At 45.9% G+C, this 24,925-nt stretch overlaps 1 protein-coding gene across 6 annotated transcripts in view; it reads right to left on the bottom strand.

Moving 5' to 3' along the window:
- CELF6 (CUGBP Elav-like family member 6) overlaps positions 1–24,925 on the bottom strand; it is a 200,143-nt gene that overhangs the window by 174,547 nt on the left and 671 nt on the right. For all 6 annotated transcript variants that reach the window (XR_014001873.1, XM_081169220.1, XM_081169222.1 and 3 more), the window contains exon 2: positions 14,214–14,296. Coding sequence is in view for 5 of the 6 variants with exons in the window: in XM_081169220.1 (XP_081025346.1) it covers positions 14,214–14,296 (83 nt within the window). In the remaining variant the exon portion in view is untranslated. The remainder of the gene's footprint in view (positions 1–14,213; positions 14,297–24,925) is intronic.

Here is a 24,925-nt window from a genome sequence, read left to right on the forward strand (position 1 = left end):
GGCTTACCGATCAAAAGGTCAGCGGTTTGAGGCCCCACAACTGGGTGAGCTCCCGTTGTTCGGTCCCAGCTCCTGCCAACCTAGCAGTTTGAAAGCATGCCAGTGCAAGTAGATAAATAGGTACAGTTCTGACAGGAAGGTAAACGGCGTTTCTGTGCACTGCTCTGGCTTTGCTAGAAGCGGCTTAGTCATGCTGGCCACATGACCCGGAAAAAACTGTCTGCGGAAGCGGACAAACGCCAGCTCCCTTGGCCTGTAAAGCAAGATGAGCACCACAACCTCAGAGTCGTTCGCGACTGGACTTAAACATCAGGGGTCCCTTTACCTTTATCCCCAACACCATAAAGATCTATGAAATATATCTCTTCTTGTTTTATTTATTGCCAAGTTTGTTATCATATCTGCATGCCGAGGTTTATGACCACAGGTTCAAACTCCAACATCCCCACTTACGGTAGTTAAGTTCCAGAGCTGGCTATGACCTCAGGCTGATATTTTGAAGGAAATTGCTACCAGTCTGAGGCGTTAATATGGGCCTATCAGTGTCGAGAACCACTGCTGTGGTTAAATAAGTAGATCCTTAATCACAAAGAAGTTGACAGTCCCCCATAAAAATGTATAGGAGTCACTGCCAGGTTTTTCTCTCTGGTGCATTGTGGGACATCTTCTGGGAATCCGTGTGTGCCTGGAAACCTCCTTGATGGCAAAGCACCATCATATAAAACAGCCAGATTAAAAGGATATCTGAACAATAAACCGAGCTAAATGGATGACATCATTTGAGCGGCACAGAATGATTTACCAGTTTGGGTATGAAAGGAGTGAAATGTGTCCCCCCTGAGTACTATTATTTGCACACCACAATGGTTCCCTCACCCTTCCATATTATCCTGGGGACCCAAACTTGACCCACCAGTACAGATGCCCCCTTTGGGGCCCCAGGCCTTGACACCCACTTTGACCATAGCTTTACCACTGAGCAATGTCTGCCCTGCAAGCAGGAGGTCCAAGATTCAATCCCCGCTGGCATATCCAGGAAGGGATGGAAGAGATTCCTGCCTGAAACCCGGGAGAGCTACTGCTGGTCAGTGTAGACCAGGCATAGGCAAACTTGGCCCTCCAGCTGTTTTGGGACTACAACTCCCGTCATCCCTAGCTAACAGGACCAGTGGTTAGGGATGATGGGAACTGTAGTCTCAAAACATCTGGAGGGCAGAGTTTGCCCATGCCTGGTGTAGACAATAGGGAGCTAGAAGGACCAGTATTCTGACCCTGTATAAAGCAGCTTGCTGTGTTCCTGTCCCTCCCGCTTGCCTGTTCCCCTTGCCATTCTAAGCAGTAGTAGGGCTGGGGCTGGAAGTCTGCTGGCCAATGTCCCAGAATGCCTTGGGGCACCAAAGAAAGTGCTGCTCCAGGGCATTGTGGGAACTGTAGAGGGCAGGTGGCTTCTGAGATCCAGTCAAACTGTGTGCGGTGGGGCAGGAGGGAACTTGCTGATAGGCACCCTGAGGAGAGTTTAGCTCCAAATAGAAGCCAGCCCTTTCCTGGAGTTTGAGGCTTTGCTCCACCTTCACGGGGGGCTCACCTTCCAAAAACTGTCATACAGACCAAAATTCTATACTTTTGAACCTGTCATTTCTGGTTTGTTTGGTTTTTGGCTACACTGAAGAGCTATGTAAAAGGGAGAAGAGGTTCAATTTGAATAACTATCTTGGTCCTTACGATGATGCTGCCACTGGGTGCTGACTCATGACAGGACTTCTCGGTAGTGGTTCCCTGTTTGTGGAAGGCCCTCTCGGTTGAGGTGCATCCATCTCCCACATGATTAACATTCAGCAGGAATGTCAAAACATTCCTGTTCACCCAGGCGTTTGATGGCTGAAAGATACTGTTACTGGCAACGTATTAGCTGCGAGGGTCTGAGAAATGCTTTCAGATGTTTAAAAACCTTTCCACTGCTTCTTAAAACTTGCCTGGTTTTGTTGTTTGCCACCTGGGAAGTTAGGAATTTAATAAATAGCTGAATAATTGCCAGGTAATCACACTGAAGCCCCAGTTTCACATATAGCCAGTAGCCCAGGTGCCCGTACCTGTCAAAAATTCTCTCACAGTGCAATCCTATGCTTACATGGGAGTAGAGATGGGTTGGGGGGGAGCTCAACTCACTTAAAGGCAAATATATTAAATTTGCACTATCTGAACCAATATGAGAACCAGCCACAATTTGAAAGTTACACTTATCCAAATTCTGCAGCGCAGTTCTCCAATCAATGCTTCTAAAAAATTACAGAAACGCATCTATTACGGGAAATTGTGTATAACAATTAATATATTACTAAAAATAAAAAACAAAAATGCTGGTTAATGCTGGTTAATTTTTATGAGGGTTTTTTTAAAAAAAACAAAAAAACAAAAACCCAAAGATTGCAAATTAATACAGAAATGTGAAAAACTGAACTTAAGATTGGAAAAATGAGAGAAACAGAGAACAAAAATGGACAGGCCCTTCCAGCTCTGCGTGGGAGTGAGTCCCATTCAGTTCAGTGGTGCTTACTTCTGAGTTCATAGCTGTAGGACTGAACTATTAGCATGGCATTCTGAAATTTTGCTTCATTCTACCTGCCAGAGATCTGAGCCGCTTACAAAAATAAATGCAATAAAGCCAGCATGAAACCCATTAAAAAAGTAACTGTATCACATGAGTAATAGAAACAGGCTTTTTGAATCCATAAAATACACATCTCCGTCTCTGTTTGGGATATATTTCAGTAGTACATCCAGGGCCTACAGACCATATGGTTGGAAATAGCTGGCCTCTGATGTTACCCTGGAGCTTTGCAGGTAGACACATCAGAGTTCCTTTAGCTGTCATTGGCTATGTGATGTCAGGGAAGCAAGGCAGAATTAGAACTGGAATTCTAAAGTCAATGGAATTAGTAGAACAAAGTTTGATTCTTCCCTAACACCGCTTGCCTTTATGTGGCACATGTGACTAATAAAACTGGGAGGGTTGGCTAATATAATTTTTTGTAGGCTAGCAGCAGTCGTGAACTTCCTTGAAGGCTGAATGAAGGGGCTGGGGGGCCCTGCTGCAAGTTCGCTTTCTTCCTGAGATCTTAACGCAATGGTCAATCTTACCAATGGATAACTAGTTAACATCTTGCATCTGTACCAGTGTTACAAGTTCCGCCAACTACCATTCTGTACTGGAAGCGACTGGCAACAAAGCACCAACATGAGTACATGAGTACAATGTGACCAGATCCCTGCTGGGTGATCCCTGCAAATCACCACCTTTCACCTTAACTTGATTTAATGGTGTAAACTGCCTTGATGGGTTTTGTCATTCGGCAGGATAGAAATACTTTGATAAACAAATAAACCTACTCTTGCAAGGTTGTTCTGCAGGGCAAATGGGAAGGGGGTGAGCGTGTACCCCTTCTTCGGGGGAAGGGTGGGGATGAAAGTGAAAGGAAAAGCAATTCATAGATAGCTTAGGGGAAGTAGCTTAATGACAGAACACAGCTTTGACATAAAGACTGTCCCCAAGGCTTGATCCCTGGGCATCTCCTGGTAAGACTGCGAAAGACAGGTTTCTGAAACCCCGGAGAGGTGCTCTAAGTGTAGAGCAGGGGTGGGGAACTTGTGCCCCATCACAGAGGATCTGCTTTGCCTGCAAAAGGTCCCATGTTCAAGCCTGGGGCTGTTGGGGGTGGGAGTATTGCTTGATGATGATGTTAATGCATTTTTTGTTTTTATGTTGTAAACTGCCTCACGATCTTCAGATGAAGGGAAGTATAAACATTTAATAACCCCCAGCATCTCCAGAAAGGGCTAAGGACTAGGAACCGAGGTAGCTCCGTTGGTAAAGCATGAGACTGTAATAATAATAATAATAATAATAATAATAATAATAATAATAATAATTATTATTATTATTATTATTATTATTATTATTATTATTATTATTATTATTATTATTATTATTTATACCCCACCCATTGGGCTGAGTCTCCCCAGCCACTCTGGGCGGTTCCCAATCAAATGTTAAAAACATTAGTACAGCATTAAATATTAAAAACTTCCCTAAACAGGGCTGCCTTCAGATGTCTTTTAAAGATAGGATAGCTGCTTATTTCCTTCACATCTGAAGGGAGGGCATTCCACAGGGCGGGCGCCACTACCGAGAAGGCCCTCTGTCTGGTATCCTGTAACCTCACTTCTCGCAATGAGGGAACCGCTAGAAGGCCCTCGGCACTGGATCTCAGTGTCCGGGCTGAACGATGGGGGTGGAGACGCTCCTTCAGGTATGCAGGACCGAGGCCATTTAGGGCTTTAAAGGTCAGCACCAACACTGTTAATCTGAGGGTCATGTGTTCGAGCCCCACATGAGGCAAAAGATTCCCACATTGCAGCGGGTTGGATTAGATGACCTTCATGGTCCCTTCCAACTCAATGATTTTGACACCCAGGACAGCTGCTGCCAGTCAGTTCAACAATACCAAACTAAGGCAAATCAATGGCCTGACTCATTATAAGGCTGCTTCCTATGCCTGGTGTCCTCTTAAGAGGCAATGGTTGGAAGAAATCTGTTATCACTGTTCAGCAACTAGGCACCCAATGCTGCTATGGTGGTGGTGGCGATTTATTACACGCCCTTTGCCCCAAGGTTGCAGGGGAGATTACAGCAACTAAAACATAATATTAAAAACAGGTTTAAAGTACTTAAGCGCCACAGAAATAAAGTGGGTGCTAAAAATATCTTTCTCAAGCATCAAAAGCCAAAGTAAAGAATATATGCTGAAAGCTGTATTGGGAAAATGCCAGATGTACCTCTGTGGGGAAGGAGCCCTGACACTTAGGGACTGTCGCAGAGAATGCCCCCCCCCCCGGGCCTCCATGCCTTGAGCTTCTGAGGGTGCTGGAACAACCAAGACGGACACCCAGGAGAGTCTCTTGGGAAGGAGGCAGTTCTTCAGGTATCTGGGGACATTTAAGGCTTTAAGCATGTACATTAATAATGATAATTATGAGACTAGAAATACAACTAATAAAAATGTACTACGCATCCAATGAGAAAGCTGGGAGATCCGAGCTATGCTACAAGCACAAATTAGTTCTAAATTGATTTAATTGCATGGATTTCCCTTAGCAACCTTGGGAATCATAGTTCTGCAAAAGTGCAGAAAATGGTATATGTTAATGATCCCTACCCCTTAATGCAGTGACATTTCCCAAGCGTTTACTTGGAGGAGAGCATTAACAGTTAAACTGGCGTAAAGATGCAGGGGATCCATGGCCCAAGCTTCCTTCAATCAATCTGGGCATGTTACTATTTCTGCTAACTCAAGCCTCTTTTACTCCCTGGGTGTAGCTTAATGGAAAGGCTCACAATAGTTGGTTTGCTTATTGATTTGGCATCTTCATTTTGCAGTCCCTGACTCCACAGTACCGTGCCCTTGGCATAGTCTAGCCAATGGGCACCCCTTGCCAATGTCTCTGCTGCCAGCGCCACCATCCCCAGCTGCCATGCCCACCAGCGTTTGGACTCCCCACCACCACCCCATGACGTGGTCCTCCTTGCAGCAGCCGTGCCATCCTCTTGCTTTGCACCACAATTGTGGTAGCCCTGGCAAGTTTCTTTGCCACCTCTGGGCTCTAAGAAAGAACAAAAGAGGGGTCCTTCTGGATGAGGAGGCATAGGAGAATGCCTGTGCTGATACCATGGTGGCCAGAAAAGACTTTCTTAAGCTTAGAATATTCACCAGCCCTGCTTTGCACCCTGCTGGAGTATTTCTGCTGAGCTGGAATATGTCCCAGAACTCAGAAATGCCTCTTGCCCAGACAAAGGACAGAGAGGTATGTTAGAAACTCAGATATATAAGCTAGGTGCTAAATCTAGGTCACGGCCACCACAGCGGAATGTCTATTTGCCAGGGGGTTGGACTAGACGACCCTCAGGGTCCCTTCCAATGCTACGATTCTATAATTCTGTGATCTCAACTACATTCCACCTAAACATTAGGAAGAACTTCCTGACAGTAAGAGCTGTTCGACAGTGAAATTTGCTGCCAAGGAGTGTGGTGGAGTCTCCTTCTTTGGAGGTCTTTAAGCAGAGGCTTGACAATCATATGTCAGGAGTGCTCTGATGGTGTTTCCTGCTTGGCAGGGGGTTGGACTCAATGGCCCTTGTGGTCTCTTCCAACTCTATGATTCTATGATTCTACATTGCTTGACTGTAACATGCCTCTTACAACAATTCACTTGTCCCAGTATGCAAGAAGGAGAAACACACACAGTGGAAATGGAAATGGCAATAACTATGGAATAACTATGGGCAGAGGTTTTTAAACTGTGGTCGCCAACCCGATGCCCAGACATCTCCACATAGTTGCAACTGGACCCAAACCAGGAGCAATGCACTCCTGGCTAATTTCTAATGCCGTGTAGAAACCAAGCTGCTGTACAAAGGTAAAAATGAAAACGAAACACTGCATTCATTGCTCCATCCACTTTTGCATCTGGCCCCACCCACCACTGGCATATGACCCCTGGAAGATGGTTCAGGAAGGAATGCAGGCCGGATAGGCTTCCCCAGCTCTGTGTGATAGTTTCTGCTTCTCTCCTACATAGAAAGCCTTCAAGCTTCTCACACCCTCCAACCTTCCTCAGATGAAAATAAGGACATATTCTACACCAGGCATTCCCAACCTCGGCCCTCCAGATGTTTTGGGACTACAACTCCCATCATCCCTGACCACTGGTCCTGTTGGCTAGGGATGATGGGAGTTGTAGTCCCAAAACATTTGGAGAGTTTTGGGGGATGCCTGTTCTACATCAATGCCCCCCCTCTCCACACCTCCTCCGCTGAGGGTGGGGAGGGAAGCAGACCCAGCAACTGAACGAAGCAAGACGGAGCCAAGTGATCATAATGGTCGCTTTTCTGCACCCACAACCCCTCAGCACCCCTTGCTGCCTCGCAGATGGGCCCTGTTCCCCTCGCTCCCCCACCCCCCACTTTCTTTATGGGAGACCAACCAACTGAGGAGCAAGGAAACAGCGAAAAACATGCTGTGGGCATCCAAGCGATCCGGAACTTGTTTTCATAAAAACAGGAAGTGGCGCCATATTGAGAGGGGCGGGGAAGGGAGCAGGAGGCACAGATCTAAGAAATGTGTTAGGGGGATGAATGGCTCTGAACGTCCTGTAACACGTTGAAATACTGTACTGAAAGGAAGGTCCCTCTGGAATTTGGGACTGCGTGAAAAAGTGAGAAGCTGTGATGGCTCAGGGTTTTGATTATGATTCCTGTATTTTGGGGGTAGTTGGAGGGTATGTCTTCTAACCATATTCCAGCTGCATGCAAATGCTTGCATTTTGTCTGACTTCGATTCAGTTACATAACTAACATCCAAACTCTCTCAATGGCCAGCATTCTGCTCCTCAGGCTGTTTTACTCTAACTGTCCGCATGATATACACGAGGCTCATAATCTGTGGGCGATGATGGACGTTCCTCTTTCCCCCCTCATTATTGATCTTGTTTGGTCCTTATGTTACTTGCAGTTTCTTCCTTTTGGCTGTTATATTTTTATCGCAAAACAAAATATGGTGTGTGTGCATTTTTTTTTAAAAAAAAAAATTACATTCCCAGACCTGATTTTGTTTTACCACCGCTGAATTTTATAGCACAATTTTGATGGTGGGGATAGCATGTTGGTGGGGTAGAGAGATGACAGAAGGCCTGGGAGGAGAACAGCAGGTATGGATGCCAGGGGACTTAAGTCAGCTATCCAAACAATATTCTAGCCGAGAACTTCCTTCTCATACTAAAATTAAACAGAAACAAACCATGCAGGGAGCCCCTGAAGAGGTATACAACTCTGACTTCATAAAAGAACTGGATGGGGGGAGGCGAGTTGTTGTGGGAGAGAAGAGCATGTGTGGTATAGTGGTTAAGAGCGGTGGACTTGTAATCTGGTGAACCGGGTTCGATTCCCTGCTCCTGTTCGATTTTCCTGCTTGGCAGGGGGTTGGACTCGATGGCCCTTGTGGTCTCTTCCAACTCTATGATTCTATGATTCCTCCACATGCAGCTGCTGGGTGACGTTGGGCTAGTCACACTTCTTTGAAGTCTCTCAGCCTCACTGACCTCACAGAGTGTTTGTTGTGGGGGAGGAAGGGAAAGGAGATTGTTAGCGGCTTTGAGACTCCTTCGGGTAGTGATAAAGCGGGATATCAAATCCAAACTCTTCTTCTTCTCCCCATGTGTCTTTCTGGCTACATAAGTTGCATTCCCCATTGCCAGCATTTGCTTGGTCAACTGGAGAGAGAGAGCAATTGGATCTAGGGGGTGGAACCTAGGGCATGATACCTCACTGGCAGATTCTAAAACCTGAAGGGTGTCATCGATATACAGCTACAGAAACATATAAGCAGGTGACACTGTCAGTGGTATGTACCCTCCCCAAAAGAAAAAAGATCAAATCAGAATTATGCACCAACATAATCCAAGCAACACCCCAAAGAAAGCTGATGTAAAAGAAAAAGAAAAACTGGATTATGCTATCTGAGTAAATTATGCAAATGAAGCCAATTTGCATATTGTTTTGCTTCTGCTTGTCGTGTGGAAGAGAACATAAGAACAGCCCAGGTCAAAGTCCCATCTATTCCAGCTTTCTGTTCTCCCAGTGGCCAGCCAGATGCAGATAAGACATGAGCAAAACAGTTTTCTACCCAGCTGTGATTTCCAGCAACTAGTATTCAGAGGCATACTGCCTCAAATAGTGGAGGCAGATCATAGACACTGTGGCTAAGAGCCACTGGTAGTCTTCTCCTCCATGAATATCTTTAATCCTCTTTTAACCCACCCAAATTTATAGCCGCTGACACATCTTGAAGGAACAAATCTCATCGTTTAACTTACTGTGTGAAGAAGTAACCTCCTTTGTGTGCAGTGAATCATCAGCTACATAATATGGGCCAAAATTCTAATATTATAAGAGAGAAAAGGGCCTCCTTCGCTGTAATCCTATATATATATATATATATATATATATATATATATATAATCTTCATCCTATTTTCCTGATGCTTAAAAAAGAAATACGTAGAAGCATTGTGTGTTTCCTGGGTATGTAAACAGGGCTTGCCGTACAGCCAGATTTTCCTGGACATTACTGGGGTTTCAAAGGTGAAATTGACATCTGGTGAAAACTTCTGAAAGGTGGCACTTTGTCTGGATCTTAGACAAGTCAATTGGAAAATAGTGGTTTTTTTGGCATTTTTGTTGGGGGGAAAAAGCTCCACAATTTCAGCGGTTTCCTTTAAAAAAGCACGACAGTAAGAAAGCCGAGATTCCCAGGAATGTAGATTCTTTGTCAAATTCCGTGCTTTCTCTGTGCTTGCTTTGAACGTCCGAACCTACCCTTTGTGGCCAAAGCTATTTCGCAGGACACAGGCTTGGAGCATTTGGGTGGCAGCAATAATCAGATAAGGGGTGGGCAGCTAATTTGCGTCACTCCAGGTGTTGCTGGACTACAACTCCCATCATGCATTGCAAAGGGATTTGAACTACATGGCCCTTCCAACTCTACTATCATTGCACCATAACAAAACCTGCCACACTTGCTAAAACCCTTTCTTCTGCTAAACTGTTAAAGGTGCAGGAGTCTTCTTTTCCATCAGGTCACTGTGTCTCTGGATCGCTGACTCCAGCCAATCTGCGCTTGCCATTTTGGGTTCATCTGACTTTACCCTCTACTACCAATCTACTAGAAGGGTGGGAACCCCATCTCCTTCTTCTGAATGGATCGTCCTGTCTCTAAATCACTTACTGCAGCCAACCTGGCCCTGTGGTCTTGGATTCATCTGGCCTCACACTTTTCAACGTCCTTTCAAGTTAAATAGACGAAAAATGCTAGATGGCTATCAATATACTCTTTTAAGGTACAGTGGTACCTCTGGTTACATACTTAATTCGTTCCGGAGGTCCATTCTTAACCTGAAACTGTTCTTAACCTGAAGCACCACTTTAGCTAATGGGGCCTCCTGCTGCTGCCGCCGCACCACCACTGTCCAATTGCCGATCTCATCCTGAAGCAAAGTTCTTAACCCGAGGTACTATTTCTGGGTTAGCGGAGTCTGTAACCTGCCATATACCTGCATTCAAAGCACACACACAGCCCAAAAAATCTGGGAAATGTAGTTTGTTAAGGTTGGGGGAACTGTAGTTCCATGAGGGGTAAGCTTCCCTTCCTGTGATTCTTTGTGTGGGGGTGTGTGTGCTTTAAATGTGCTTTGAAGGTGTGGTGTGTATGTAACCTAATACTAGATTCTTGATGTATCTCAAAGCCAGGGGAGGCGCTATAACCAGTTACATATTCACGAGAGCAACAATACTAGGTGATGCACCTCTACTAGGGATGGAATAACCTGTCACAGTTTTGGTTCTCTCCGTTTCTTGGCTTTTTTTCCTAATATTAAATTCAGATCTCTACATTGTGCAGCAATTTGCAAAAGATGAAAAAAATGTTTAAAAGTCCTCCGCAGAAATCAGTCAGCATTTTATTGTGAATGTCTCCTAATAAATATTCACACTTTCCCCTAATAGATGCATTTTAGTGACATTTTTTGGGTTGGAGAACTGCATCACAAAACTGAACAAGAATTTCAAAGGATAGCTGTATTTCAGCTCGTGCATTGTTTCAGAAAGTGTGGATTTAACTGATGCAACTTTAAATGCATCCCGAATTGAATTCTTCCCCCGTCACTAATATCTTATTTCCAGGTGCAGCACTGCAGCTTTACTCTGGTTCAAAGGACGCTGTATTCTGCTCTGGTCAGACCTCACCTGGAGTACTGTGTCCAGTTCTGGGCACCACAGTTCAAGAAGGACACTGACAAACTGGAACGTGTCCAGAGGAGGGCAACCAAAATGGTCAAAGGCCTGGAAACGATGCCTTATGAGGAACGGCTAAGGGAGCTGGGCATATTTAGCCTGGAGAAGAGGAGGTTTAGGGGTGATATGATAGCCATGTTCAAATATATAAAAGGATGTCACATAGAGGAGGGAGAAAGGTTGTTTTCTGCTGCTCCAGAGAAGTGGACACGGAGCAATGGATCCAAACTACAAGAAAGAAGATTCCACCTAAACATTAGGAAGAACTTCCTGACAGTAAGAGCTGTTCGACAGTGGAATTTGCTGCCAAGGAGTGTGGTGGAGTCTCCTTCTTTGGAGGTCTTTAAGAAGAGGCTTGACAACCATATGTCAGGAGTGCTCTGATGGTGTTTCCTGCTTGGCAGGGGGTTGGACTCGATGGGCCTTGTGGTCTCTTCCAACTCTATGATTCTATGATTCTATGACGCGTCAACACAGGATTGCAGCCTCCGTTCCCTCAGTGTCAGGCGTGCATAAGGATGTGGTGTCTCTGCAAGCAACGACACTACAGTACTAGTACAGGCAAAGCCTTTGGCAATGATGTTGTTGCCACTTGGAACTAGGAACTAAGAACCCACAACATCTGTAGTGAAGGATGCTAGAGAATTCTGGCAGAAATGAGAGCAAAAATTGCCAATGTTCACTCATTTGTCACAAGTCCAGAACAGTTTGATCCACAATTGCTGCTGCTGTTTTCGGTCTCTAAAATGTGGTGTAGTGGTTAAGAGTGGTGGACTCATAATCTGGTGAACTGGGTTCGCTTCCCCGCTCCTCCACATGCAGCTGCTGGGTGACCTTGGGCTAGTCACACTTCTCTGAAGTCTCTCAGCCCCACTCACCTCACAGAGTGTTTGTTGTGGGGGAGGAAGGGAAAGGAGATCGTTAGCCGCTTTGAGACTCCTTAAGGGGAGTGAAAGGCGGGATATCAAGTCCAAACTCTTCTTCGTCTTTTTCTAAATGATACGGAACCAATTACCTGCCCCTTATGCACACAGACATTTGCACTGCATTTCCATTGCATTGAAATGAATGGTGTGGAATAATGTGATGATGACACCATTAATTATATAATCCGCTACATAAAATTCTGCCACAGCGAGTTTAAGAATGTCGTTTTTGTCAAAAGCCAAACTGCAGTGGAACGGAAACAGCGCTATATGTGACAAATACGGAGTGGACGGAAATTGAAGCCTTCTTACATCCCTAACTGCGTGGCAAAGAAGCAGCAGCAAGCAGGCACTGTGTGTGGTAGGAGATTCGATGAGCATGGAATGCATATTTTGATCTCCGAAGGCAGACATGTGGAAATGTGCCTTTAGGGAGAAGGTCGCCCATCTACATTAAACAAATCCCTACCAACAGTACATTTCAGGAAGACGTTTGGGAACTGATGCTCATCTGCTTACTGCCACTCCAAAACTCTAAGAGAGAACAGCACATTATCCAAACCACTCAGAGAGGACATGGAGCATCAAAACCCTACTAAGCAAACCTGCTAATTCTATAAGGCCCTGCTGACACCTGATTAAACAATTAAACTGATCAGTTTGTTTTCAATAAGGAAGAATCTGTTCACAGGGAGATTATGAAAACCTCAAAGATGGAAGTTTGATGTTTCCTCAAAAACCATCCAAAGGGAAATATTTTTCCTTAAAATTATTCCTTATCCATTTCTCAAAATATGCAACACTCCCATAGAATAAAGACAAAGAAATGGCTGTGCCCAATGTTCTCTTCTGACCAGGGCAGGAGCTCTGATGCTCACAGACAAGTGAGCTTTAATGATGCCCCGCAGAGAAACCCAACACAGCAGTGGTGCTAGTGGCAACTCATTGCACAACAGATTTGCACAGCAAAGTTACCAGCAACACAATGTACTGCTGGTACAAAACATTTTGTCAATGGAATGTAGACAACCTAAAGGCCTCTTACGGACAAACATTTATGGGGGCATAAGCTTTTGTGGCTTCAAAAAGCAGAATTTTGTGGCTTCAATTCATGGAAGCTTATGCCCCTTAAAGCTCTTACAGCAAAATCCTAAGCGCTACTCAGAAGTAAGTCCTATAACACTCAAGAGGGTGTACTCCCTGTGAGCGATGGAGGAGAGTTTCATTGAGTCCACATTTTAAAGCAAATTGACCTTATTTGCAGCTCTTAGATTTATATGCAGATCGGAATGCAGGTAACAGTGGCACTGGGCACTACTCTGAATTTCAGAATGCTGTTTTGGTTCCAAAAATGTGAGTATGTTATAGGGGAAATGCATATTTTAGGGGGAAATGCATAGAAAGGCATTGAATAAAATGCATGCATTTGGAGGGAATGCATGCAAAATGCATCTTACAAAAAGTGCGTACAAACATTTAAACACAGTTGGTTTGGGTGCAGTTTAATAGACGTGGCTGAGCATGTGTGGAACTGACACAGAGCAGAAGAGGACTGATCCATCCAGCCCAAAACATACTTAGGATGGCACCCTCCATATTGAAAGCTACAGGACTCCCTCGGGGCTTAATGACACTTACTTTCTGCCCCACTCTTTCCAGGAATTGGCCCACATTTTAATGCTTCATGTCCAAGCACCCTTCCCCACCCGCCCATTCAGGAGCTTCCCCATGAAAACCCACTCTTCAAAGCTGAATCAGAACAAACAGCAGAATGGGCTTCCTGTGGATTGCCATTCAAATTTAAAGAGTGAGTTTCTGCTGGGAAAGCTCCAGAGCAAAAGCAAAAAGGGGTGGGGTGCTTGGATACAGTGGTGTCACAACGGTGGGCATGGGGGCATTGTGCCCCAGGTTCCATGTCTGCGGGAGTGACAAGAAGTCACCCCACAGGGGCTCGCGGCGGCACGAGCAGCCATTGCGCCACCACCACCGCATGTGGAGGATTCTCTGCTCATGGCTGTAGCAGCAACGGAGGGATCCCGGCACCGTCCGTACTGCGCTGGAGCGGCGGCGGCGGCAAACCGCTATACTGTACAGCGCATGTGCAGCGTCGCTACGTACGGCGCATGCGTCGTACGTAGCGATGCCTCATATGCGCTCTATATAGCGATGCTCGCCCTGGATGTCACGACGCCTTCCTTCGCCCTGCTTGGATACAGAGCTTTAAAGTGCAGACCATTCCTGGGAAGCATAGAGGAAAGGTAAGTATGGATTGCCCTCGGTTGCAATGTCACAGATGGACACTGAGCAACACTTGCTGAATTCTAGCCCAGGACTCTGAGCTAAAGGAGGTGAGTCGTGCCTGCACCAGAGAAGAACACCATCACTTACCCCAGGCAATGTCTTCTGCTCATGCAGGGCACTCTGGGCTTTGAGGGCTGAATCCCGGGCACAGTATGTAAGAAAGGCACAGCCTGGAGAGAAGAAGGGAGGGGAAAGTGTTATTGCATAAAGTCATGTGCGAGTACAGTCACGCTCAGCAAGGGACGGCTTTGCCCAGTCCACACCTTCATTTGCAGTGGAGAGAGAAAGGCAAAGCTTATACAGCACTACTGGAAGACCGCCTGCGATGTCCCTTGCTCTGCAAAGCAGCTGGATACTCCCTTTCCAGGGAAGCTGTGCCTAGCCTCAAAGAGATGAGCGGAATCCAGCAGCAGGTCAGTCCGCAGCCCAGCGGGGATTTGATTTAAGGCAATTCGTATGGATTAGCAGGGCCTGGTTAATTGGAATCGGCAGGCAGAGGCAAACACACTGGGATTAGTGCAAAAGCCCTCTAGATTAGCACATCAGATCTTCATCCTGCCATGCCAGCAGTTATAGGGGAGCTTTCTTTTGTTGCTGTGGTTGGAGGAGCATATTATGTGAGGGTCTACAGCAAGGGTGGAGGACCTCCAGTGACTGGGGCCAGATGCTTCCACCCATACCTCTTTACCTGGCCCTTTAGACTCTCCCCAGGCCACATACCTCAGCAGATGGTTCCACGCTTTCATCAAGCGCTTTTTGCCTGGCTGGAATTATGTGTATTTGACTGATGATAACACACATAGCTCAGTGTACATCAGTGGCAGGGCTTCTGCCTTACACACAGAAGGTCCCTGGCTCAATCCCCAGCATCTTTACTTAAGCCAGGGGAAGGTCTTCTATCTGAAATGCTAGAAAGCCACTGCCAGTCAAGGTAGACAATGGTAAACGAGATGGACCAATGGTCTAACTCAGTATAAGGCAGCTTCTTCTGTTTTTGCTAAATATCATCTTGGGTGGCAAGCTGCTGGCAGGAAGCTGAAGCATTTGTCACCTGCACATCCCTTTTGCTCCTTAAACTGGAACACACAAGCATGTATGGATTCTGAAGACCACCTTCTCACATGTGAACATGCCCATTTGCTGAGATTATCAGTCAGGGTGCTATGTCGTTTGCCTTCACCCCTAGAAATAGTGGGTGGCCAACAGAGGGCAGGGCCTTTTCTGTGGTGAGACCTTGAATATGGCAGACCCTCCCCAAATGCATTTGGCAGCACCTACTCTGCTATTTTCTTTAAGCTGTACATGAAATCTGTCCCATTTTCCTGAGCTTTCGATGGGATACAATATGGAATTGCTTGATTATTGCTAATAGCTGGCTGTCAAGCTTGTTGTCACTTGTTGTGTCCTTGGTGCTTGTGGCTTCCTTTTGATCTTTGTCCTGACTTAATGCTCAAGCCATGAACACTCATCCATAAACTCCTCTGAAGACCAATTGATGGAATGTTGGGGGCAGAGATCCATTGATTAAATAAAAATTCTCTCAGTGATGGTTTCAGTCACATTTAGGCATAGAATTAAAGAGTTGGAAGGTACCACGATGGCCATTTGGCCCAACCCCCTGCAAGAAAGTACATACTGTCTCTCATGCTCTCAAAGATGTGCGTGCATTCCTGTGTAACTATTGAGAGCGACATTTCCTCACATCTTTGCTAATAATAGTTATCATTATTATTACTACCACCTTACATTTGTATAACACTTTCAAGAGTTCAAAGCCATTCACATGCATTATCTAGCTGTAATAAAACAACCTGGGAATGCAAGGGTGGCCAATCTGGTACCCTCCAGATCCTGTTAAACTACAGTTCCCATCATCCCTGGCTATTGGCTGTCAAGGAGCTGCCAAGCGTGCCCAGTTCAAGCACGGGAGGCCCAGGACGCAATAAGCTTTTTATTAACACAAAATAAAAACACAATAGAGTCCTCTGATTCACCTTAATCGAGCTCAGACGTTGCTGAAACTGACCAAAACCACCCCTCCCCACCCTACCCTCTCACTATGGATCCCTCCCAAGCAGATGAAGGCTGTGTCAAGGGGGTAAGCTCCTTCTCTGGGCCTAACTCTCCTCAAGTGGGGTGTCCAAGGGGAAGGAGAGCCAGGAGGACTGGGACTGCTCTGCTGCTGAGTAACCAGGGCAACCTCTGACTCCTCTCTGAGTTTGCACTCACACTGTGACTCCCAGCCTCTAACCCTGTGCCGAAAGGCCCTCCTCCTTCTGATCCCCTTGATCACTCAACTCCCCTGCTTCTAAGACCTCACAGCTCTTCCCTTCCCCAAACTGCTCTTCAGTGTCCCACAACCACCATCCAGGATCTAAGTTGCTGTCTTCTGTGTCCTCCCTGGGGTGCCCCCACCACTCGTCTTCATCCGGCCAGCCCCTGACATTGGTCATGCTTGCTGGGGCTGATGGGAGTTGGAATCCAACAACATCTGGAAGGCCACTACTTCCCCATCCCTGTGATGGGACCTATACAGTGGCGTAGCGTGGGGGGTGCCAGGGGTGCCGGCCGCACCGGGCGCAACATTGGGGGGGGGCGTTTGGCCGGCCCTTCGCAAGACGAAAGTCCATAGGGAAATCTCCGGGACAGCGGGGAAGCGCAGCACGTCTTCCCCACTGTCCTCGGACCTCCTCCGAAGGCTGGCGGTGGGGCGGAGAGACCTCCTCCCGCCGCCAGCCTTCGGAAGGCTGCTCCAAAGCCTGGCGGTGGGGCGGAGAGACCTCCTCCCGCCGCCAGGCTTCGGAAGGATGCTCCGAAGGCTGGCGGCGGGAGGAGGGCTCTCCGCCCCACCGCCAGGCTTCGGAAGGCTGCTCCGAAGCCTGGCGGCGGGAGGAGGTCTCTCCGCCCCACCGCCAGGCTTCGGAAGGCTGCTCCGAAGCCTGGCGGCGGGAGGAGGTCTCTCCGCCCCACCGCCAGCCTTCGGAAGGCTCCTCCGAGGGCTGGCGGTGGGGAGAAAAGCCCTTTTCCCCGCGCCAGCCTTCGGAAGGCTGCTCCGAAGCCTGGCGGTGGGGCGGAGAGACCTTCTCCCCGCGCCAGCCTTCGGATGGCTGTCCTGAAGACTTGTGGTGGGAGCAGTGGCGTAGCATGGGGGGTGCACCTGGCGCAACATCTGGGGGGGCGCGGAAGAGACTCCAGTGCTAAAATCCACGGGTTAGGGGGCGCAAATTACTTGCCTTGCTCCGGGTGCTGAGAACCCACGCTACGCCACTGGACCTATAGGAATAGGAATACAGGAAGCTGCATTCTACTGATACAGGTCCATCTAGCTCAGTTTCGCTACACTGATTGGCAGTCACTTTCCAGGGTTCTAGGAAGAGAGTCTCTCCCAGTCTCCTGCCTTGAGATGCTAGGAATGAACCTGTGACCTTCTGCATGCAAAGCAGGTGATCTACCACTGAGCAATGGCCCTTTCCCCCTCCAAAAGCAAGGATGGCTGGAATAGTGCCCTCCAGATGCCATTAGTAGCCACCTTCCACCATTCCTGACCACTGGCCATGCTGGCTGGAGCTGATTGAATTTGGAGTCCAACATCTGAAGGGTCTCACCCTTGGTACTGGGCTTTTGGCTATAAAGATCCACACTGGCACTTTGAATTCAACCTGGAAACGAAATGAGAGCAAGTGAAGGTCTTTTAGAAGTGATTCTCTACGTTCCACATGGCTAGATGCAGGCAACAAATGAGCTGCCACTTTCTGGAACAGTTCAAGTAGTCATTCAGAGACCTAGTTGCCTCACCTGGCTGGGGGGGGGGGAGGAGAAATAGAGCTGGGCATCATTGGCATACGAGGGGCACTTCATGGCCAATCACAACATTACTTTTAACCACCATAAAGCCATGGAACGAGCACAGAACCCCGTGGAATAATTCCCATGGGGGAAAGCAAGAACCCATCCCCCCATTTTGACACCACTCAGTGAGAGAAGCTTCTCTGCATTCCTGCTCACCACCATCAATCCACAGAGGTGATCCAAAAGGATACTGTCATCTGGACTGAACCTCACCCTGAGTGTTTATGCCTGGCTGGAATGTGTCCTTGAGCTGTGATAATGCCTCCTGGACCATTGCCTGGATGAAGGATAGAGAGAGGTGGAGACTAGCCTATGGGGCAAAGGAAGAATTTGCATTTGCCACTCTGGTCACTCCCGCAACCAGCAGGCAGTCCCTGTAATAAGACAGTTAGCCCAACCAGTCTGGAAGCTATCTGGGCTCATCAGCCTTCAAGGACAGACCACCCCAACTAGCCCATAACTCCTTAGGGGACAAAGCGTAAGTGAAATCCCAAAGTCCAGCCTTGATCACCCACTGCAAAAGGAATTGACAGGTGTCCAACATACTTGAATGGACAAGTTCAGCACTCACTGCCTATGATACTCTCTGATCTATGTTGTTGTTGTTGTTGTTGTTGTGCATCCAGTGTTAATCATACTCAGAGTAGACCCACTGAAATTAATGGGACTAACTTGGTTGGTTGGAGACAACTCACTATTTATTAGTTTATTCATCAATCCTTCACCATGAGGTTCCAACAATTTAAAAGTGAAAATATTAAAACCAGTTCAAACAAATTTAATACATTTTACTTGTCCCCCACACCGAAAATGAGCACTGATGATGCTATTTGGGAGTAAAAGTCACAACTTTCTTTTTAATATCAAGGACCTGTAACAGGGGTGCCAGCTTGAATAAATATGGGGGGGGGGGTTTGTAAGCCCTGACCTGCATAAAAGAGAGGGAATATGTAAGCAAGTCCCATTTTTAAGTCCCACAATTAAGTGTTTTAAATTTGTTGTTAGCTGCCCTGAGCCCAGTTTTCTGAACCAGGAAGGGCGGGGTATAAATAAAAATGTATTGTATTGTATAAGCAATTAATAATAATAATAATAATACCACCTTTATTGTCAATGTACAACCTGTGTACATGCACACCATTTGAATGATAATGCTCATCAACTTTGTGGGGGCTGGCCCCCTCGAATTTTTCATGGGGAGTGTGCTGAAGGGAGCTTGGCCCCTAGGAGTTGGCTCCTATGACCTGCAAGGAGAAAAGCAGTGTTGGCCAGCTACCTTGCCAAAGACTGCACAGAGGAACTCACCTGGGCAATACCACTTGCATTGCGTGTCAAGAGGAACATGCTGGGAGCCATCTCTTCCCAAAGCCCTGCACTGTTCAGCATTCAGAAGGAGGAACGGGAGGAAGGAAAATGTTCCCCTTTAACCAGGCTTTTGGCTGACTAACATCCCATATAATTTAAAATGCATTTGTGGGGGGGCTGGGGGGGCTACTGTTTTGTTCTTGTTCTTACTATGTATTTTGTGCTTTAATCTTGTATTTTTATGCTGTTAAAAGCCCTGAGATCTACAGATGAAGGGAGGATTAATAATAATAATAATAATAATGACTTGAAAATGTAATCTTAACCTTATACATCTCCAGAGCCCACCCCACCCCACACAGCATGAAGAAACAACCTGCATCACACACCACAACTGGGGGACAGCAATTGATGAAAGAAAGAATTGGTGTCTGAATGGTCCTGCAAGACTTTATAAAGTCAAGCCACCTTCTGGGCTCTGCTCCCAGCAGTGAAATGTCCTGGGCCCAGCAATGTAGGTCACACACACCCCAATCTGCATGATGGCAAGATAACTTTGTTTTTTAAGTGTTGCATGCGCCTAAGCATGTACAGACAAATTTATCAAGCAATATAAGGAGAAATTCTAGAAATGCATATGGAAATGAACTAACACACTCTTTATTTCAACAGGCCAGGCAGGGCATGGGCCCCCAGCTGACCCCCCCCCCCAAGGGTCCCCTTTCAAGGCTTTGCCGCTGCTTTTCCTGCCATTGCTGGAGTCTGGCTTGCAAACCAGCCTCTGGCCTTTGGCAGCAAAGGGGGCTGGGAACAGCGTCAGCCGCTGCCTGCGAATTTACTTTCCTTTCCCTTAAGGCAGTGGTAGGAATTGGGCCCAGAGGCAGAGGGAGACTAAGTGGGTGATGAGAGAGGAGGAGAAGGATGAGGCCAGTTGGAAGCATCTTGCAGGATGGTTCCCCAGCCCTCAAAACAAAACAAAAACATGGAGCTAGCACTTGAGATGGACAAATGTGGAAATTTTTTGTTGTTCTCAGCTTCTCATTTTTACAATCTTCAGTTCTCCACATTTCCCCACCAGTTTGTGATTTTAAAAAAATAAATCTTTTTTAGAAAAGCTTCTCATGAAAAATCATTAGCATTTTGGTACAAATTTCTCCTAAAATGCACATGCATTTTTGCCTAACATTTTGCAAAGCAATTTTACCTAATGCCATGCATTTTTTAAATGTTATTTTCACTAAAATATGCATTAATATGCATGTTTTACACTAGTAAATTTATTTTTGTACATGTTACTTAGGTGGAAAACCGCACTGCAAAATTAGACCCGTGAGTTTCAAGGGATGGCTGTGTTTCAGCTTACATATTGTTTCAGAAAAGTGTGAATTAAATGCAAACTGAATCAAATTTCTCTTCCATCCACAGCCGGCATGGAACGATCATTTGTCCTAATCTCTCCTCGGTTGAATCAGAGGTGTCTACTAGCACCTTACGCTGTGAGTAGTTCTGTGGAATTTTCATGGGACTGCTGAGAGGTGTGTGTGTGTGTGTGTGTGTGTTACACTCCTAAATGCTCTCCCTCCTTAGCACACACTGCGGGCTGTGAATCAAAAGGCTTGGAGGGGGAAGACTGCTCAGCACTGACTCACCCTCATAAGCTCTTACTCCCAGGAGGAGCTCGATTAAAGGTTTGCAAGTCCGCATTGCCACGAATATAAGGTTTGCACAGATTTTGTTTTGCTTTCTTGCCCGTACTATTCATGGCGCGGCTTTGCAAAGCTGCTGTGGAAATGTAGCAGCCCAGGCAGGAACTCTAGCTGCCCCTCTTGTTGATGGAAACAAATCCAAGCGTGGGTACTTTGCTAGCCTTTTTCTAATACAGGAGCAACAACAATTCCACTCTGTCTGCAGCATACGATCAACATTATTAGGTGTTTTATTCCTTTGTTTTGTTTTTTAAATAATAGATCCTATATAAATCTTCCTAAAACGATATTAAAACAGCAGCAAAACAGTTTCCCTTCAAAAATGTAAATATTTAATGAACAAAATTTGACATTGATGCATTTTTAATATTGGCACAATTAAATCTGCCAGATGATTAAGTATTAATAACTCTTAATAAGTGCAACCATCTCGCCTTCAAATAGAAGCAATTCACGAGCGAGAGGAAGCCAGCCTCGTAGCCAGGAGAATGCAGACTGACCCATCAGCAGGCAGACAGTTGCTCCTGGCTGCAGCAGCCGTGCTTCATTCAAAACAATCCTCAAACTTCCATTCCACTGACTTGCCTTTGTGAACAAAAGAGTCACAGAAGATGCATATTTGGACAGAGGAGCAAAATTAATGAGGACCTTAATTAGATGAAGGGTGGCATTTAATTGTGTTGATCAGTCTATGTATTTAAAAGCAGAAGGGAGTTTTAATTTTCTTTTTGGCCTGCACAGTTTTGAATATGTAGGGCAGGGCTAAGGAGGTTTAAAAAGAAAATAATTCAAGCAATTTGAAGTATAGACTTCAGTAAAGGTATAAATGGAACTGGGAGAGGATACACAACTGCTATCCTTCCATAGGGTACTGGATTAGAGAGTGTCAGAAGAGTTAAGCAGCAATGCAAGAAGCGTTGGAGACTTTTCAACATGCTAATGCATAAAGAATATTGGTGCACCTGACAATTTTCACAAGTGACTTCCCATCATATTTAAGTCAAATTTCATGTCGCTTCCTAGAAACTCTCGCATCCAACTCAGCTTCCTCCATCAATCTCAAGGTCTGATATTTGAAATGTTATAGTCGTATTTATTTATTGTGATGACAAAGAACCTCCTGTTTCATTGCTGTTAAGCAGCAGAGATAAACTGGCCTGACTACTGGGTTACTTGCTTTGGGGTGGGGTGAGCGGGGGGAGGGGGGAGAGAAAAGCTCTCTCCAAATGTTAATATTATTTCAGTCTTTCATTGCCCTAACCTACATCCTTGCCTGCTTCCATCATCTTGTCTATACATTTGAACTGAAGGCCTGCAATTTTTAAAGGTCATTTCCAAGAATCTACCTAGGAAATGTTAGAAATTAAGATATAATCTTCCTGTGGACTACATATTGCATTCTCCTTTTTCTGCAGCACAGAAAAAACGATCCATTACCAGGCTGTTGCTTTCCATTCAGAAAGGACACATTTCAAAATAGGCAGCCTGGGAAAAGTTGCAAAAGCAGGGAGGTTTTTGTGCGTGTTGTTTTGTTGTTAAGAGAATGGCATGCCCTGGTACAAGATATGATCTAAAATCCCAACTCTAGCCTGCATTGAAACTTAACAATTTATATACCACCAGATGCCACTCACCAGAAGGCAACCGACCTGAAGAGCTGGAAACTGTATTTCACAGGGAACCAATAGCCCTAAATATAACTACCTGAAGGCAATGAATTCAGTCAGTGTGCCTTAGATATGTCGGGTGTCACCACTTTAGAGTAAAATCCAATGCACAGTTATTGGGAGTAAGTCCTATGCATGCTTACTCAGAAGTTAAGTGCCACTTAATGGGGCTTACGCACAGGTAAGTGCGTATGGGATGTCAGATTTAATTGCATGCAGCCTCGGGGATTAATATCAAAAGAAATGTTAGGCATACACATGGCACACTGTTTTATCTCAGTACTTAAAGAACGAGAGAGCCTTCAACTATTATGTTCTAAAAAGTTGGCTAAACATAGTATAGAACAACCTACCATATGAAAAAAATGTGAAGTGGAAGCATCTATCCAGATGCAAACTTGCTTCCTCTGTGAATTCACTCATTCATTTCTTGCCTGCCCCATATGTGCAACTGTTACTAGAACTCACCAACAGGTGTGTGTGTGTGTTTAATGTGTGTGTGTATATACACACATATATTTGTGTGGACATACATAGTATTTCCTCTATCTACATGGCTGTCAACTTCTATCCTTAAAGTTAAATTAACATCAAGATACTGAGCCTATAATAATTTTATGATTTATATTAGCACATGTGATGTTTTATGAGCACTTTTTACCATCTTGATCGTTTTCTAACTTTGAAGGCACAAAGAATTGTACTCCTTGGGCCAGGCATATCAGTATGGGGTATGGAATACAATAGCACAAAACACCCTCTTGGGTTGTATTTAACTAAGCCCTACTCAGAGCAGACCATTGAAATTAATGCACCTAAGTTGCCTGTGTCCATTAAGTTCAGTGGGTCTACTCTGAGTTGGAGTACATGAATAACATGTCTTGGCTAATAAAATACATATCTGTGAAGGATATATGAGGTTGTCAGTTACGTTGCCAGTAACAATGAATATTATAAGGCCAGGATCTTGATGTTAATTCTGCATGTTTCAGGTAACTAGGCAGTTGGGTTAAAGATTCACGATACAGACACTGATTCTGGAAGCCAAGATGGACTCTCCATACAGAGTCTACCACTACATCACAGATCTTTGGCTCAACTGTCCAGCTACCAGCAACTGGTAAAATTCATTATCAAGGTGCCAGCACTATAATATTCCTTGTTACTGGCAACATCGGCACTGTCACCCCATTGTTACTCACACACCTACACACACTTTTCATCCAGTTCAACTTTGCACACCAACTAACTCAGCAAAGGGTTAAGGAAACAGGGAGCTCCTTTATAGGCATGCTAACTCCTCTAGATCCAGCCAAGGCTGAGACCTATTTCCTAATCCAGGGGTGGGAAAACCTGTGGCCCTCCAGATGTTATTGGACTCCAGTTCCCATCATCCCATCATATATAAATTCAATAAATAATAATAATCCCTGACCATTGCCTATGCCGGGAGTTGGAGTCCAGCAACATCTGGAGAACCACCAGTTCCCCACCCCTGTCTAATGAGTGCTTATGTGCCATCCGCCTCTCCGATGGCATAGAAGCCCCATCACGTATATACAGCTTTCCTTGGTCTCTTGTATGTAACACAAGTTTGCAGGGAGCTGGGGCCTCTTTCAGCCATATCCTCCCCCCACCATAGCACCATTCAGAAGATGTCTGTTTCCTGTCTCTGTTTACAAATCTCCCTCCACTGTCTCCACCTCCCACACTCACTCTCTCACACTGTGACACACATCTCTCCGCCTTACACTCTCCTGCATGTAGACACGCACATGCACACTTACTTTTTCTCCCACCCAGCCCAACTTTTCACATGCTGTGTGATCCGATGCATGCTAAGTCAGGGGGAAAGCCCCCCACCCCCCACCCCACCTGCGCTCAAAGGGGCTTGCTCCCAGCAACGGGCACTTAGGACTGTAGCCACAATAACTTAAAATGAGAAGAACAAAGTAGCAGAGAGAGGGGTCATTGCCAGAAGTCCTAATCTGCTCCTGATGCAAAATATGATCTTTTCTTGGGGGGGGGAGGGAGGGAGTGTCTGTGTTTGTCTTCCTTTTCCTCCTGCACATGCGTGCACATCCTTCCATCTCTCTCTCTCTCATCCAGTCATTACACGTGACCCAACTTTATACACATTACGTGTGTGTGCATGTTCAAAGAGGGGGGAGACGGCACTCGAGAAGGGGGGTACGCTTCTCCTTCTCTTAGAGGATGTGTAATCCCCTCCTTGTTTACGGATTCCCCCCCCCAAACACGCACACACTACAAA

This window comes from Podarcis bocagei, assembly GCF_964188305.1.
Source record: "Podarcis bocagei genome assembly, chromosome: 14".
NCBI classification, from domain to species: Eukaryota; Metazoa; Chordata; class Lepidosauria; order Squamata; family Lacertidae; genus Podarcis; species Podarcis bocagei.